We start from the raw sequence: 16798 nt of genomic DNA on the forward strand, positions 1-16798 counted from the left end.
CAAAAAGAATGACTACATGTTTAAAGAAAACAAACAAATTTACTCTAAATATGGAGGTGTATATATTTTTCAGAAATAATTTTTTTAAGCTTGAGTTTCCTGGGACATGATTCTTGTTATTTCTTTCCTGATATTTTCTTGTGGTTTTCCACAAAGAATGTGAACTTCCAACTGCTTAGTACAGACATTAGAAATACATCTTTTCTAAAATCTTCCTTATTCAGTTCTTTCTTTTTTTAATTTTTTAATGTTTATTTACTTTTTAGAGAAAGACAGTGTGAGCAGGGGAGGGGCAGAGAGGGAGACACAGATTTGAAGCAGGCTCCAGGCTCCAACACAGCCCTACACAGGGCTGGAACTCAAGAACTGTGAGATCATGACCTGAGCCAATGTTGGAGGCTTAACTGACTGAGCTATCCAGGGACCTAATTCTCTCTTCATTTTTCAAAGGCAGTGGTTTTAAATGAGAACAATTTTGACCCAAGAGGACATTTGACAATATCTGTAGATATTTTTTGATTATTACACATTGTGTAGGGGTGCTGCTAGAATCTAGTGGGTAGGGACCAGGGATGATTATAAATATTTCACAATACACAGCACATTCCACACAACAAAGAATAACCCAAAATATGTTTCTGCAAAGTTGAGAACCTTGATCTCAGGTCACTATGGAATCAAATTCACAATTAATAAAAATAAAGGACAAAATTTTACTTCTTTTTAATTCATAATTCAAGATGCCAAAGATCCTAACTTTGCATATAATTCTGTGAGTTCTTACACTAGTACAAGCTACTAAGACTAACACTACCCCAGCACATTTACTCATCATTTCTCCAGCAGAATTATCCTACATTCTTATCAATAATGTTGCTTATGTTTGTGAGTAATTGTTTTATATATTTGGGGGCTCCTGTATTCGGCGCATAGACATTTATAATTGTTAGCTCTTCCTGATGGATAGACCCTGTGATTATTATATAATGCCCTTCTTCATCTCTTGTTACAGACTTTAATTTAAAGTCTAGTTTGTCTGATATAAGTATGGCTACTCCAGCTTTCTTTTGACTTCCAGTGGCATGATAAATAGTTCTCCATCCCCCCCTCTCAATCTGAAGGTGTCTTCAAGTCTAAAATGAGTCTCTTGTAGACAGCAAATAGATGGGTCTTCTTTTTTTATCCATTCTGATACCCTACCCTTTTGGTTGGCGCATTTAGTCCATTTACATTCAGTGTTATTATAGAAAGATATGGGTTTAGAGTCATTGTGAGGTCCATAGGTTTCATGCTTGTAGCGATGTCTCTGGTACTTTGTCTCACAGGATTCCCCTTAAGATCTCTTGTAGGGCTGGTTTAGTGGTGATGAATTCCTTCAGTTTTTGTTTGTTTGGGAAGACCTTTATCTCTCCTTCTATTCTAAATGACAGACTTGCTGGATAAAGGATTCTCGGCTGCATATTTTTTCTGTTCAACACATTGAAGATCTTCTGCCATTCCTTTCTGGCCTGCCAAGTTTCAGTAGAGAGATCAGTCACGAGTCTTACAGGTCTTCCTTTATATGTTAGAGCATGTTTATCCCTAGCTGCTTTCAGAATTTTCTCTTTACCCTTGTATTTTGCCGGTTTCACTAGATATGTCATGCAGAAGATCAATTCAAGTTACATCTGAAGGGAGTTCTCTGTGCCTCTTGGATTTCAATGCCTTTTTCCTTACCCAGATCAGGGAAGTTCTCAGCTATGATTTCTTCAAGTACACCTTCAGCACCTTTCCCTCTCTCTTCCTCCTCTGGAATACCAATTATGCGTAGATTATTTCTCTTTAGTGCATCACTTAGTTCTTTAATTTTCCCCTCATACTCCTGGATTTTTTTTATCTCTCTTTTTCTCAGCTTCCTCTTTTTCCATAATTTTATCTTCTAGTTCACCTATTCTCTCCTCTGCCTCTTCAATCTGAGCTGTGGTTGTTTCCATTTCATTTTGCAGCTCCTTTATAGCATTTTTTAGCTCCTCCTGACTGTTCCTTAGTCCCTTGATCTCTGTAGCAATAGATTCTCTGCTGTCCTTTATACTGTTTTCAAGCCTAGCGATTAATTTTATGACTATTATTCTAAATTAACTTTCTGTTATATGTTTTAAATAGTTTTTGATCAGTTCATTAGCTGTCATTATTTCCTGGACTTTTTTTGAGGGAAATTCTTCCGTTTGGTCATTTTGGATAGTCCCTGGAGTGGTGCAGGACTGCAGGGCACTTCCCCTGTGCTGTCTTGAATAACTTGTGTTGGCAGGTGGGGCCGCACTCAGACCTGATGTCTGACCCAGCCCACCACTGGGGCCACAGTCAGACTGGTGTGTGCCTTCTCTTCCTCTCTCCTAGGGGCGGGATTCACTGTGGGGTGGGGTGGCCTGTCTGGGCTACTTACACACTGCCAGGCTTGTGGTGCTGGGGATCTGGCGTATTAGCTGGGGTGGATAGGCAAGGTGCAAGGGGGCGGGAGGGGCAGGCTCAGCTAGCTTTTCCTTCGGAGATCCGCTTCTGGCACCCCGAGGGAGTCAAATCCCCCGGAGGGATGGATCGGCAGAAGCACAGTGTTGGGTGTTTGCACGGAGCAAGCAAGTTCCCTGGCAGGAACTGGTTCCCTTTGGGATTTTGGCTAGGGGATGGGCGAGGGAGATGGCTCTGGCGAGCGCCTTTGTCACCAGCCAAGCTGAGCTCTGTTGTCCGGGGCTCAACAACTCTCCTTCCTATTGTCCTCCAGTCCTCCTGTTCTCCGAGCAGAGCTGTTAACCTATAACTTTCCAGATGTTAAGTACCGCTTGCTGTCAGAACACACTCCCTCCGGCCCCTCCTCTTTTGCAAGCCAGACTTGGGGGCTCTGCTTGGCCAGTGGGCTGCCCCTCTGCCCTGGCTCCCTCCCGCCAGTCCGTGCAGTGCGCACTGCCTCTCCGCCCTTCCTACCCTCTTCCTTGGGCCTCTCCTCTGCGCTTGGCTCGGGAGACTCCATTTCTGCTAGTCTTCTGGCGATTTTCTGGGTTATTTATGCAGGTGTGGGTGGAATCTAACTGATCAGCAGGACGTGGTGAGCTCAGCATCCTCCTACACCGCCATCTTCCCAGAAGCCCCCAGTTTTGATATTTTAATTGTTATTTTACTTTTTTTAGGGCATGTCTCATTTATTTTATGAGAATATATTTACTTGTATTACATAATTTATTCTTTACAGCCCAGCATTATTAGGAGTAAATATTGCTTGATTGAATGGATGAAGAAATGAATGTATGGACAATACGTGAGGACAAATGTTTTCATATCTGTAGAACCTAAGTAGTTACACAATATTAATTCATGACTTTTTATGTATTATATATATACATGTTTAACATTCTAGGAGTTTACAAAGTTTTGGGTTTTAAAAAACCTTTTATTTAGTATTATTTTCTTTAGCTCTGCTTTAGATGAATACAAAGATACATATTTTAAAATGTACAGCACCAATATTTGATATGTTTGTTTTTTATCATATATGTCATATTTTAAAAGAAATCTTAGTCAACTAAGAAATTCTAGTCAGGTTTTAATTCATTAAAATAATGTAATTTGCTAGTTATAACTAGGTCTCTAATTCACTAAAATAATGTAGTTTGCTAGTTATAACTTTCTTTTGGTAATATGCCTCTTGAATACAAGGAAAGAGAAAAAATTTAAATACTAAAATAATGGAAAAAGAATCTTGATATTTTGAGAAATTTTAAAGTGTGTCCTTTTGGCCCTTACAGAAAGTGTGGACTATGGGCCAGTGTTTGTACAAGAACCAGATGATATAATTTTCCCGACCGATTCTGATGAAAAGAAAGTAGCACTGAATTGTGAAGCCCGTGGCAACCCAGTTCCCAATTACAGGTAGAAATTCACTATTAATCATTTTTTAAAGCCTTAAGAATTCCTGCCAGTGAGATTCTGACACTCTCAGGGAGTATTATAATATCTCAAGTAATTTTTACATATATTTCTTCTGATTTTTCCTAAGGTGGCTTCGAAATGGAACAGAAATAGATTTGGAAAGTGACTATCGCTACAGTTTGATAGACGGGACCTTCATTATAAGCAATCCAAGTGAAGCAAAGGATTCTGGTCATTATCAGTGTTTAGCAGCCAACACATTTGGAAGTATTCTTAGTAGAGAAGCCATACTTCAATTTGCCTGTGAGTAAAGTATTTGCTTTTTTTCATGTACCTGTATATAGTGTATATACATGTAATTTTAAAGTTTAGTTAGGCAAAAGCTTAATTTAGACCTCAGATTGAAAATGTGGTAAAACCTTGGTCAAGCTATACAAACAATGTGTTTCTTTTTTTAATTTCTTAAAGATTTATTTTTGAGAGAGAGAGAGAGAGAGAGAGTGGGGGAGAGGCAGAGAGAGAGGGAGACACAGAATGTAAGCAGGCACTAGGGTCTGAGCTGTCAGCATTGATCCCGCAGTGGGTGCTTGAACCCACGAACTGGAGGATAATGGCATGAGCCGAAGTCAGACACTTAATTGGCTGAGCCACCCAGGCGCCCCCAATGTGTTTCTTTTGAAACTTCCCGAAATGTTGTCCTCTTCAAATAAACCCAACACACTAGTCTGGGAGGTTAAAAATGCTATTCATGAAAGCACAGAAAGTTTTGAATTCAATTATTTTTTGAGATCTACTTAAAAATAGATTTTTAATCCTTTCCCCTGCCTTCTAAAATATCTACTTACCTGCTTTTATTCTTCTATAGTTTATTACAGTAACTATTTTCTGTGGATTCTTTTGTTTATATGATCACATATTCTAAAAATTCTGCTTGTAGTCAAGAAGCTAAAGAAATGCCTCTGAAATGCTAATGTTTCCAATTCCAACTACAACTTCCCTGTCAGATGTCCCAAATTTTTAATTAGGAAAAAGTACGACATACTTATAATCATACATATATACTAGAATATAGACATTTTCTAAAATAGATATTTATCTAATTAACTGTATGCATTCTTAAAAGCCATGAAGTTATTTAATTTATGATGAAAGCTTCTACCAAATTAAAGATAAGCTACTGAGTAAAAACACAAAACAAACAAACAAACTTAGTACAGTTTTTTAGTAAGTAATCCTACTTGAATATAAATTCTTGAGGATTACAGTCTCTAAAAAATAGATAGGTGGGTAGGAATATTTGTGTTAATAATTTATATGTAACTTATATTGGCTCTGTAATTCATCACACAATGATTTTTTAATTTAAAATTACACCCTGAAGAATGGAATAATTGATTTTCTCTCTATAATCTCCCTCACATATTTTTTGCTAATTAGCCCAGAATCCAGACATCCTATTACAGAGTGTGAAGGAGAAAGAAGAGAATAAAGGAATGATAATGGATATAATTTGGAGAACATTGAGCTAGGTCCTAGAAAAATCTAAATATTATCTTTAAAATAAATTTGCTAAGGAATTCATACAGGCACTTTATATACACCAAATATACCAAGATAGTAGTCTAAATATACTCCTTTTAATTTAGAAAATATTGTGTGGTGTAACACAGAATGTAATACTTTTCAGCATGCACATCAAAAGAATAACCTAATAAACAAAATAAATATCCCTCCTAATTGCTCCTCTCTAAATGGAGCAGTCCTTCCAAGACAGATATAGCAAATCCAGAGAACTTGATGAACAAATACTAAGTGGCTTATACTTTTCTCTTTGGTCTGCTATCTGACATAAGTACACCAATTCATAATAGCTTGTATACCAATTGTTTGTACCCCAAATCACCAGTGCCAGCAAAATATATGCAAAGTTTTCTGTATGCCTCAGAGCAGATATCTATATACTGTAAGATCCTATGTGTCTATATGACTGCATCATCTTAGAATTTCTGCAAAGACCAGTCGCAGCTGTCAGATACTCACCACAACCCACAGTGATCACATTGGTACCAGCATTTACAGTTCAATGACCAGGCAAGGAAAGTCCAATGTATCTATGTTACTTATTCAGCATCCAGCTGTCCCAAACTTGGTTTAGAGTAATATTTACTTTCTTCCTAATTTAAACATATGGATTAATATACATATGCATTCATTAGTGGTATCTTATGACTTTGCCTTTCCTCATTCCCATCCCACCAGACTCAACTGTGTTCTGAAGCCCATATATACATATAATGTGCCTGGTTGAAACAGTAACTTACATAGGGAAGGGTACTTCTGCAACAAAATTACTCCCCTACATAGAGGCCATTAGGTCCATTTGATAATATATATATATATATAAAATTGTTCTTTAGTTTAGCTCTATCTTCATTCCAGAAGATCTTTGGGGAAAAATGCAAATATAGGTGGTAGAGAGGAGAATGAAGACTCCATCAACTTGCTTCGCAGTATATTTGGATATGAGCTTGGGTGTTATGGGATTCTAGGAGTCAAGGTAGTTTTGTGATTAGGGGTAAAATGATGTAGGAACTTGGAAAGTAAAAAGCAGTTTCTGAAACTAAGTGAAAGGATACAAAGGTGAAGTAAGTTTAACAACTTGGTCGCACCTTTCCTTTACATCATGATTTTCTGTTTACCTTATAGATAGATAGATAATGTACTACTTATTGTTGATAGATGCTTAATGTTTAAAGGTTTTTTGTGGGTAGAGAATGTTTATTACTCTTCACACATTTAAAGCTGAAATCATTAATCCTTTATATCTATCAGCCACTATTTATATAAAATTTTAAATATATAACTAATATTTTAAAACTAATATATTTAGTAAGTTTAGATAATTATCAAAACCTATTTAATCAAATTAAATATTCCAAGTCTACTATATGAGTCGATTAAACATGTTAAATGTCATAAAATTAGGCAAAATTTACAAATTATCAAATTGATTATAAAAATTTTTATTAATACTTATGAGTAAAATCTGTCCTGTACTTACTCTTAAGACATATTTTTGTGCTTTACTCAGTTTATTATATTTTTGTTATATAAATATTTTTACCGTTTACACATCAATTTCATCATATATAATCCAGTAATTTCATCAGATATATTTTCTACACTATATAGTGCTATTGTGATCTAAAATTCTCCTTTCTAATGAGGATCATATTACCCACTCTAGAGTTTGTTTCTGAGTTATCAGTCAAATTTTGGTTACTCCATTCAAATGTGAGATGTATTTAACAGACTTGGCCTCCTGTATAATTTGAACATTATTTTTGTTATATCAGTAACACTTTATAGCTTTCACATGGGCTTTGCCTTTTGGAATATGACATAATTGTTCAAAATTGTTGTGATTCTAAGACTTATTGGACAGTGTTAAATAAATACCAAGTGAATTTCCCTTAATTATATTAATAGAAAACAGACTAATCTATATTTTATAGATGGATATGTATTTAATTGAAGAAACAAGTATCCATATGCCAACAATCCCATATTCAATAAAGATAATAACCTTAAACATATCTTATTAGAGTCACTTTCTCTTTTTATTGGAAATTATATATGCGTATTAGACACAAACACATCATATTAAGCTTTCTGATTTTGAGTATTATTAGAATTACATGAGATTTTGCAAATCCAATTTATTTATATACATATACAAATATACATATTTATATACATATACATATACATATACATATACATATACATATACAATTTGTATATGTATATAAATACATATATGTATACGTATATGTATATAAATACAATAACCACAATTTGGTTATTGAGACTCACCTAGTCCTAGCTTTTTTGTCCTCTGTTAACCAAAAATATATTTTAAAATAGTCTAGCTTTCCACTAATGATATTTTGATAACCTGCCCACCTCCCAAGTCAATCATAAATTCAGCTACTTTTCATTTACCACATGCATAATACTATAGGAGACTAAAATCTAGATGTTAGAGGTGTATATAAAACTGTTCCAAATAAGTTCTGGTAGTGAGTAGGATGACATTATTATTAAATCAGTTTAATAAAAGAGAGTTAAAATGAACATCTTTTTTAAGGCAAATGATACCTCTTATTTAACTCTAATAGTACTCAATCCTTCCCTATTCTAATATAAATATGTATTATATTCACTTTGACATAATCAATTTGATTTTCAACTCCTCTCTCAAACTATATTTATATTGTAGTTTCTCAAAATTCTTTGTATGTTTGCTTCATCAACCACGATTTTATAATCACTTTATCAATACTTATATGATATAACAAAAATAAATATTAGCAACAAAAATAAGTATGTAATTATTCTGCATTTCTTCTCATTGTTCAAATTTTAGTCAGTGAGCCAGTTGCTTAATTTTTATGCAAGTTTAAAAGTTTAAGTATCTGCGTGTCTCTTTGTAGATCTGAAAGTTGGGGATGTATACTAATTTTGGTATATAATTATTTTACTTCTTTCCATATTTTCTCTTTTAATAAAATTTTTTCCTCATAATTATCTTTATGTATTGGATAATCTAAGGTTAGAACCTGGAAAGCTAAGTTTTCTAAATGAATTTGAGACAGCAAAAAGATGACTATGGCTATTATCAGTAGCTGATAATATCATTATAGATCCTGGCTTTTGAAGGGAATGGGGATAAGGAAGTAAGCATTGGCACTTTTACCTGGTGATGTAGCAATATGTCAAAAAATTTAGTGTAAAATAATCTTCTTTTAAAGTTTTGTTCCTCTTCACTTGTCACCCAACATATTAAATATGAAATAGCAGAGGTATATTTACATAATATTTTTTCCAATATATTTTATATCAATCTCATTCCAAATGTGATTTGATTGACTTGCTTCATAAAATTATGTACCATAAAAGGTAAATATGTAAGTAAATAAATACAGCAACAGGAAAAAATACATTTCATAATAAGAGGTCAAGATAGTGTAGGCCGTAATGTCTCAAAATCTTGTGGTCAAGACGTAAATATTTCCTTGGGACTCCCAGCAGTCAGAGCAAACGGAAAAAATACAGACATTTAAAGGACTCTAATTTCCCCCAAGTTCCTTAAGAGGAGAAAATACTTTCTTGACATTTAATTCTTATGGAAATTTCTTGTTTGAGGCTTATAGAGAGATCTTAACAACGTCCCTATATCAGTTCAATAGCAAGTGTAATTAGCCTGACATAAAACCGAACCAATTATTTAAGTGTAACTACAGTGTAATCATGAAGCTATTCAATTCATTCACTTATAGTTTTTTTTTTTTAATTTTGATTTGAGGAGCTAATGGATTTGAGAAACTGCTGTAGTCTTGCTCATTTCCCCTTTTAACTCATCCCTTACATGTATAAATGTCTATCCATGAGGACTTTTTATTTTAAGTTCTTCCTAAATGAATATTTATAAATGTGGTTCAGCTTCACTCATGTTAAAAATATACTTTGGCATTAATAAATATACACCTCATAAGGGCATAGTAAAAATTAATGATATAAAGAAGTCATGCCTGTGAACTGTTTTTAACTTCAGAAAGACATAAATCAACACAAAGTTGGATAACTGTCACTAGTACTGATTGTTACTGGTTATCAATAACATTGATAATGACTGTTTTTGACAGAGTGTACTTTATTCCTGTAGCTGATGTTCATCATGAGGATAATTTCCTCACCTAGTATAGTGATTTCTCTTCAGTGACATGCAAGAATACACCATATAAAACTTTGTCACTCTATTAGCTTATTACCATGCTGATGAGACTTTGGAATTGATAATGTGACACCACACACTTCTAAAACATCCTTCAGATATCTAAAGCTCATAGCAATCTCTCGAAAATTTGGATTTTTAGAAATAACTCATACTAGTAAGTCAAACATAAAATGAATCAAGAATAAAATCTCCTCATGCTGTCTCTTGCTTGAAAATATCTTTATATGCTATCCCTGGTAAATTGATAGTTCATATCTAAATTTGACCATACTGCTTTCCAGGACATTTAGATGGTTTAGATGCAGGATATTCCATTAGTTTTCCTTGAAGCAGTTGATTAAAATAACCTCCTTAATTCTTTGAGAGATTATATGATTTTTATAGACTTTGTATTTAAGCCCTTTAATTTAACCTTTCATTTTTATATAAAACTCAAAAATTACTTCTCTAGCATTTCATAACTTCTTCACTTAAGGTAAAATTGACCTTAGATTTTAAAACCACATTTAACTAGCATTTATAGCTAATGAAATTATTTGAATAATTGCTAACTCCACAGTATATTCAAAGCTTTATTTCATTAGTCCATGATATTTTGTCCATAATAACTTCATTAAATCATTTGAATATCAATTTGAATGAATCACATTGACATGGATAATTTTATTAGTTGTAAAATTATCTAATTTTATTACAAAATAAGTTGATGTACTTTGTAATTTTGTTTTCTATAAACAAAACAAATATGTTTTTCTTTTATAAAGTTTTTACTCGAAGAATATGGTTTAAATCTTCCTTTTAAAGGACAATTCTTCTGATCATAATAGATATAATAATTGTGAGTGTGTGACTCCTTTGGATTCTTTGAGATCACAGAAAAAAATTAATTAAAATATGTAATTTTGTGCTTTAAATGGAAGTTATAATGAATGAATCAAAGTTGAAATCTGTGGCAGATTGTCCTCAAATGCTTAATTCTATGACATAATGTTTTTGTAAGTATTTTATTTATTAAAGTTCATTCAAACATATATTTTAATTATTAATGGAACTCATGAATAACTCTGTCCATATGTGATAAATGCCCTCTAGCAAAATGAACCACTTGCCTGACTTGACCTTTGGTCTTCCTGCTCTTCTTCTTGTTTTAAAAATGCAGAAAGGCAGTTCTTCACTCACGTTATGTAAAGTAACCCACAAAGACTCAGAACGGGAATGTACAAATCTTCTGACCCTTGCTATTCAAGCTTATTTTACCAAAGTTACATGATTAGTAATAAAATAGCAGCTCCAACTCAAATCTAACTTTGAACTCTATACTTACAATCTGCCTTTTTTACCCTATACCATACTTCATCATGCATTGAATTTTGTGTTTTGTTTTGCTCAGCATCTGTAGTTATTTTATTCATGGAATGTTTGCTCAATATCTTCTCTCTCTTGGGCATTATTCTAGATATTAGGGGGCCAAAATGAACAATGCATATTCTCATAGACTTTAATGCTAACAAAATCAGTACAAATCTCCCTATTCCATATATACTTCGTTAGTGTATATACTCATTATCTCCCTCAGAACTACTAGAAAAATCGCTTGCCTATATTTTCTACTCCTTAACATCTCTCTTCATCCTACCCCAGCTCCACTAAAATCTCTAAAATGATCTATGTAAAATACAACTCTGACCATGACGTCCCTGCATACATTTCTGATGGTTTATCATAAATGCAGAGAAATTTGTAATTCACTCTACTCTACACACTCATAGAGCAGGCAGAGATGATCAGACAACTAACTGCTCTAGGGAAATGTATCCAAGAAAGTTCTATTGTGAAGGTCAAGTTAGGAGGTCATTTCAGTAATCAAGGCAAAAGTGACTTGAATCCCTTATGTATTGAATATAATAGAATAGATATCTATAAGAGACTCTAAAACAAATGAGAACTTGCAAATGATTAAATGGATGGGGGTAGAAATGTAAAAGATATGGGAAAGTTAGAATGATACCAAGAATCTGGGATTTGATTAATTCAACTGAAAAATCTATAATACTGTTACATAATAAAGTAACAATGAGAATATGAGGTGATTTTATTTCAACTTTAAGAAGAAAATACATAATATTTTAAAATACTGGTTGGTGCTCAGGAAAGGCAGTGAGGAACTGGCCACAAAACACAATGACAGACTCATTGAAATCTTAAGGATGTTTCATCAAGAGAAATTGAACTGGAAAGAAGAGGGCTAAGGACCTAACCTTCAGGAGTATATACATTTCTCTGGTAGAAAGATAGTGAAAGGTAGAATGAAAGGAGTCAGTGAAGGAGACAAGAATGGAATAAGCCAGGAGGCAGAGGAAAAAAGCCAATAAAACAGACTGAAGTATAAATGACATTCAGGGTTTTTTAATGACATTCAGTTTTAAGGTGACAACTGTCGTCCATTGTCAAATGCTATAAATAATAGTCAAAAATTTTTGGATTTTGAGATCTTTAAAAACCAGTTTCAGTGATTATAGAGACAAAGATCAGAATCTAAGTATTTAAGTGTAAGATATTATGTGGATTTTGGTTTTGGACATAATATAAATGAGAATGTGTAACAGTTTTACCTGACATGGCATGACAGTGTAACATGGTAGTATTTGGTGGTAGAGAAAAGGGAGTCTGTGTAGAAGATTCTGAAAATACAAAATAGGGTCTAATTACTGAAATGAATGTCTCCTTTCAAAGTAAGGTATAGGTATTCTCTAGATTTTAATCTCCTTCCAGGGAAATATTCTGCCATATAGAAGATACTAAGTGCTGTAAATACTATGTTAAGTAGAACAAAATTCAGGGTTTAGACTCTCACTCTTTGACTAACAAACTTAAATTAACTAAAGGATCTTAAAACCAGACTGATAACTACACAATTTCGAGAAATATTTTTCTGATCCTTTCAACATGAATTCTCATTCAGTATCCTCTAAAATCTTGATTTTTTTTCCCCCAAAACATACAACTATTATCTCGAGAATTAGAAACCACTTTACTCTTCTCATAATTTTATAACACCTAGTGGAAGAATCACATGATGATTAGGTTTGGCTGATATTTTTCTCCAAAGAATGAAAAGGAGAGGAACTGAGAGAATAACCCCTAATCACTACCAACTAATTAGCTGTGTATAGCTGAGAAGGGCCTCAGCACCTGTGAAGTCATGGCCCCAGTTTCTATGTGAGTTTTCTGCAGCATTTTTTTCTTTTTGTTTCTATTTTTGTTGTTGCTTTTTGTTTGTTTTGTTTTCAATCAAATTTAGTACTTAAGGCAAATTCTGTGAGTGCACATTGGTTTTCTAAATCCTTTTATAAATCCTAATTATAAATCCTAATAAGTCTTCGTGTGTATCTGAAACAGGAGCTTTTTAATAAAAGTCCTCTTCAATTTAGCGCAATGGAGACTTGTTCACACTGTAAATGGTGTTGCTTGAGTCTGAGTAGAAGGTTCAGATTAAAATGCTTACCATCTTTCATAGCTTTGTTTGGGATATCCTCAGACATTGTCCATTTAACCTAGTTTATAAATTAGATGAGATACTCTATCTAACTTATGGTGCTTATACTCTAAGTTTAAACTAAGTTGGGACCAGAATAACTTCTCTGTGCCAAGGTTACATTCTATCCACTTGATAGGACTTAAGTGGCAAGTATGGAGTTTACTGGGGCATTACGTGATTAAGCCTGACTGTATGGACACAGATGTATATAGATAAAGGGTTACTATTCTTTATCTTTTTCCCTTTTCCTCTACCCAAGGAATACTAATATTATCCGCTGGTCCCTAAAACATTTAAAGTCTTCTAATGCATTCTAGAATAAAGTATAAACTCCTACAAATGGTCTCAAAGCCATTTATTATTTACATTCTGTCTGCTTTTCCAGTTTTCTGTTACTCAAGCTATAGTGAACTATACACTGTCTTAAGATCATTTCATTCTTATTTATATCTTTATATATGACAGTCTATTTGCCTGCTGAGCTACCATTTAACAACTAACTTCCCCCCACAACCTTCTTTCTGTCTCTGTGTCTCTCTCTATATGTATGTGTATACATACAGATGATATAGATAGATATATAGATACAGATATAGATATAGATTAGATATAGATATAGATATGTGTGTATATATAGATATCTATATGTATATATAGAGTATAATATAAAATATTACATATATATATATATATACATATAATCTCACATGGTCTTTATTATATTTGTTTCTTGTTATATTGAAGTACAAGTATTTATGAAAATTACCTTGGTTCCCAAGAGCCGTTCTGAACTTAAGCATACCACTGACTCTACAAGATTGTGAATTCACTGAAGACATATTTTATGTATCATTTATCTATTAATTTACTTTAGTTTAATCCCCAACCTTTAACATGCACGGTCATAGCCAACACTCAGTGAATACTTGCAGAATGAGTAAGGGAATGAATGAATATCCTGCAGTACCACAGTGGCCACTACCCTCAAAAAGAACTCCCTTCTGAGACCTATGAGAAAAATGATTCCTTAAGAGGTGTATACACAGTCCTCTCTAATAAGCATAACAGCAAATCAAAATAAGTAATACAATTTTTGCAGAAATATTTTATAAATTATAAAGCTCCATAAACCCAACAGTTATATTATTAGTAAATGGACATTAATACCTATAATGGTATTTGTGGATATAATTAATATTGATGTCATAACAGATGTTAATATCCAGTTTAAAGTTAGTTATATCTTTACATTTTATTTTGTACACTATTGGTAATATCTTCCATATTGTAATAGATGCCTAAGGCAAAGTAAGATATTCCAAGAAAATATTAAAAAGTAACATTTTTATAAAAGTACTTTTAGTTTTTGAAATGCTTATTTATTTTTGAGAGAGAGAGAGAAAGGGAGAGAACATGAGCAGGGGAGGGGCAGAGAGAGAGGGAAACAGAAAATCTCAAGCAGACTTCACACTGTCAGCACAGAGCCTGATGCAAGGCTTGAACTCAGGAAACATGAGGTCATGACCTGAGCTGAAATCCAGTCAGATACTTAAGGGACTTAATCACCCCGGCATCTCTGTAAAAGCAATTTTAGATGTTTCCTTGACTGCAGACAAAAGAAAGCTCTCTAAGTTTACTTTTTATTTTTTTATTTTTTTTTTTTCAACGTTTTTATTTATTTTTGGGACAGAGAGAGACAGAGCATGAACGGGGGAGGGGCAGAGAGAGAGGGAGACACAGAATCGGAAACAGGCTCCAGGCTCTGAGCCATCAGCCCAGAGCCCGACGCGGGGGGGGGCGCCTGGGTGGCGCAGTCGGTTAAGCGTCCGACTTCAGCCAGGTCACGATCTCGCGGTCCGTGGGTTCGAGCCCCGCGTCGGGCTCTGGGCTGATGGCTCAGAGCCTGGAGCCTGTTTCCGATTCTGTGTCTCCCTCTCTCTCTGCCCCTCCCCCGTTCATGCTCTGTCTCTCTCTGTCCCAAAAATAAATAAAAGTTGAAAAAAAAATTAAAAAAAAAAAATAAATAAAAGTGATTCTAGAATTGTAGCAACATCTCTCTATTGATCCCATTAACAATGAATATTCATTTCATATCCTATTCCTATTCATTTCATAGCTTAATTGGGTTGTAAACTTAGAGTCAGGACATAGTGATAGAATTTGTTAAACTAAGAAACAAAATTTGCTCTCAACTTCTTTAAGAATGTATATATAAATGTTATTTTATTTTAGTTGTCAACATTAGAGTGTCTACCCAGTGCCACTTCCATAATTCATGTCAAAAAATCCAGAAATAATATTTAATACAATTTATTGCTTAATATTTAATATAATTAATATTTTTAAAATCTTGAAAAGAAATAAAAAAGTTTAACCCTCAATTCTTAATAGGTAGATGAATTTAGAGAATTGTCTTCCATAAATAGTTAACAGGAAATTAGACAATATTTTGAAAGGATCACATCTGTCATGAGAATATAACCAAAAGTATGTCTGTAAATTGTCAGTAAGAAGATTCATGTTATTTTGTATTTTAGAGAATTTTCCCAGTTTTTTTCTGAAAATATTCTCAATATTTTTTATCTTAGTTGATTCACTCACTATGAGATTAAGAAAAGCAAGGCTATCTTTGTTCATAAAATAAACACTGTAATGAAAGTATATCAATTTGTACAATCAATTTATTTTAACTGTTAGATACTTATATAGTATTTATATTTAATGATATAAACATTAACAGTATATAATGAAAATGCTAACAATAAATGCTAAGATTTATTAAGTGATTATTATGTGCCAGAAACTGGAGTAAACTTTTTGAATATAATTTTATATTCAATTACAAAGAAAAACATGCCATAACTTATCATTATCCACATTTAAACATATTGAAATTCAGGAAACTGTCTGAGGGAGGGAGCTCACTTGTCCAACAGACATAGTTAACAAAATGTGAAAGTGAAATTCAGGTCTTATTCTAATTCTAGATCCAGATTTCTTAATAATATTTTTGCAGAGTTTCTGCATATGATATCCCATTAAACCACCCAAACAATCCTGAAGGTTGCTGAATGGTCTCACAGACTCTCTGAGATCAGAAACTTGCAGTGATAAGGGTCTTATATTCTACTTGTGGCTGCACAGCTGATTAAAGACTTGAATTTAACCTATGTAAAATATATGATGTACTTACATTCTTATCATTCTTGCTTTTAATTTATACTTCAGTATAGTCACATAGTCTACTTTTTGGTCTGTTTTATCTCAGGGGGCTTATCTATTCAGAATGGTTATGCCAATACTGTGCTACACAGAGAGCCCACATGCTAACTGCTTCACTCTAATGCTACTTTTTGCAATAAATCTAATGATGCATAATTTAATATTATGTTGAGAACTTCTTATTGGTTTTTATTAATATGCAGGTGAAACTCAAAATAGCCCTAATTACAAAAGAGGTAAAATGAATAGAATTCAGACAATTTGACTATCAATACCGGGTCAAACTCCATTCAGGAGATACACAGCTAATGGTTGTCTCAGTAATGTCTTTATTATCC

General features: G+C 33.4%; 1 protein-coding gene across 3 annotated transcripts in view; it reads left to right on the plus strand.

Annotated features, from left to right (window-relative positions):
* Window positions 1–16798, plus strand: part of CNTN5 (contactin 5) — a 1391028-nt gene that overhangs the window by 849291 nt on the left and 524939 nt on the right. For all 3 annotated transcript variants that reach the window (XM_086678621.1, XM_086678620.1, XM_086678619.1), the window contains 2 exons: window positions 3777–3900; window positions 4028–4203. In XM_086678621.1, the coding sequence (XP_086534747.1) occupies window positions 3777–3900; window positions 4028–4203 (300 nt within the window). The remainder of the gene's footprint in view (window positions 1–3776; window positions 3901–4027; window positions 4204–16798) is intronic.

The sequence above is a fragment of the Puma concolor genome, chromosome D1 (assembly GCF_028749965.1).
Source record: "Puma concolor isolate L17-30 chromosome D1, mPumCon1.1.hap2, whole genome shotgun sequence".
Lineage (NCBI taxonomy): Eukaryota > Metazoa > Chordata > Mammalia > Carnivora > Felidae > Puma > Puma concolor.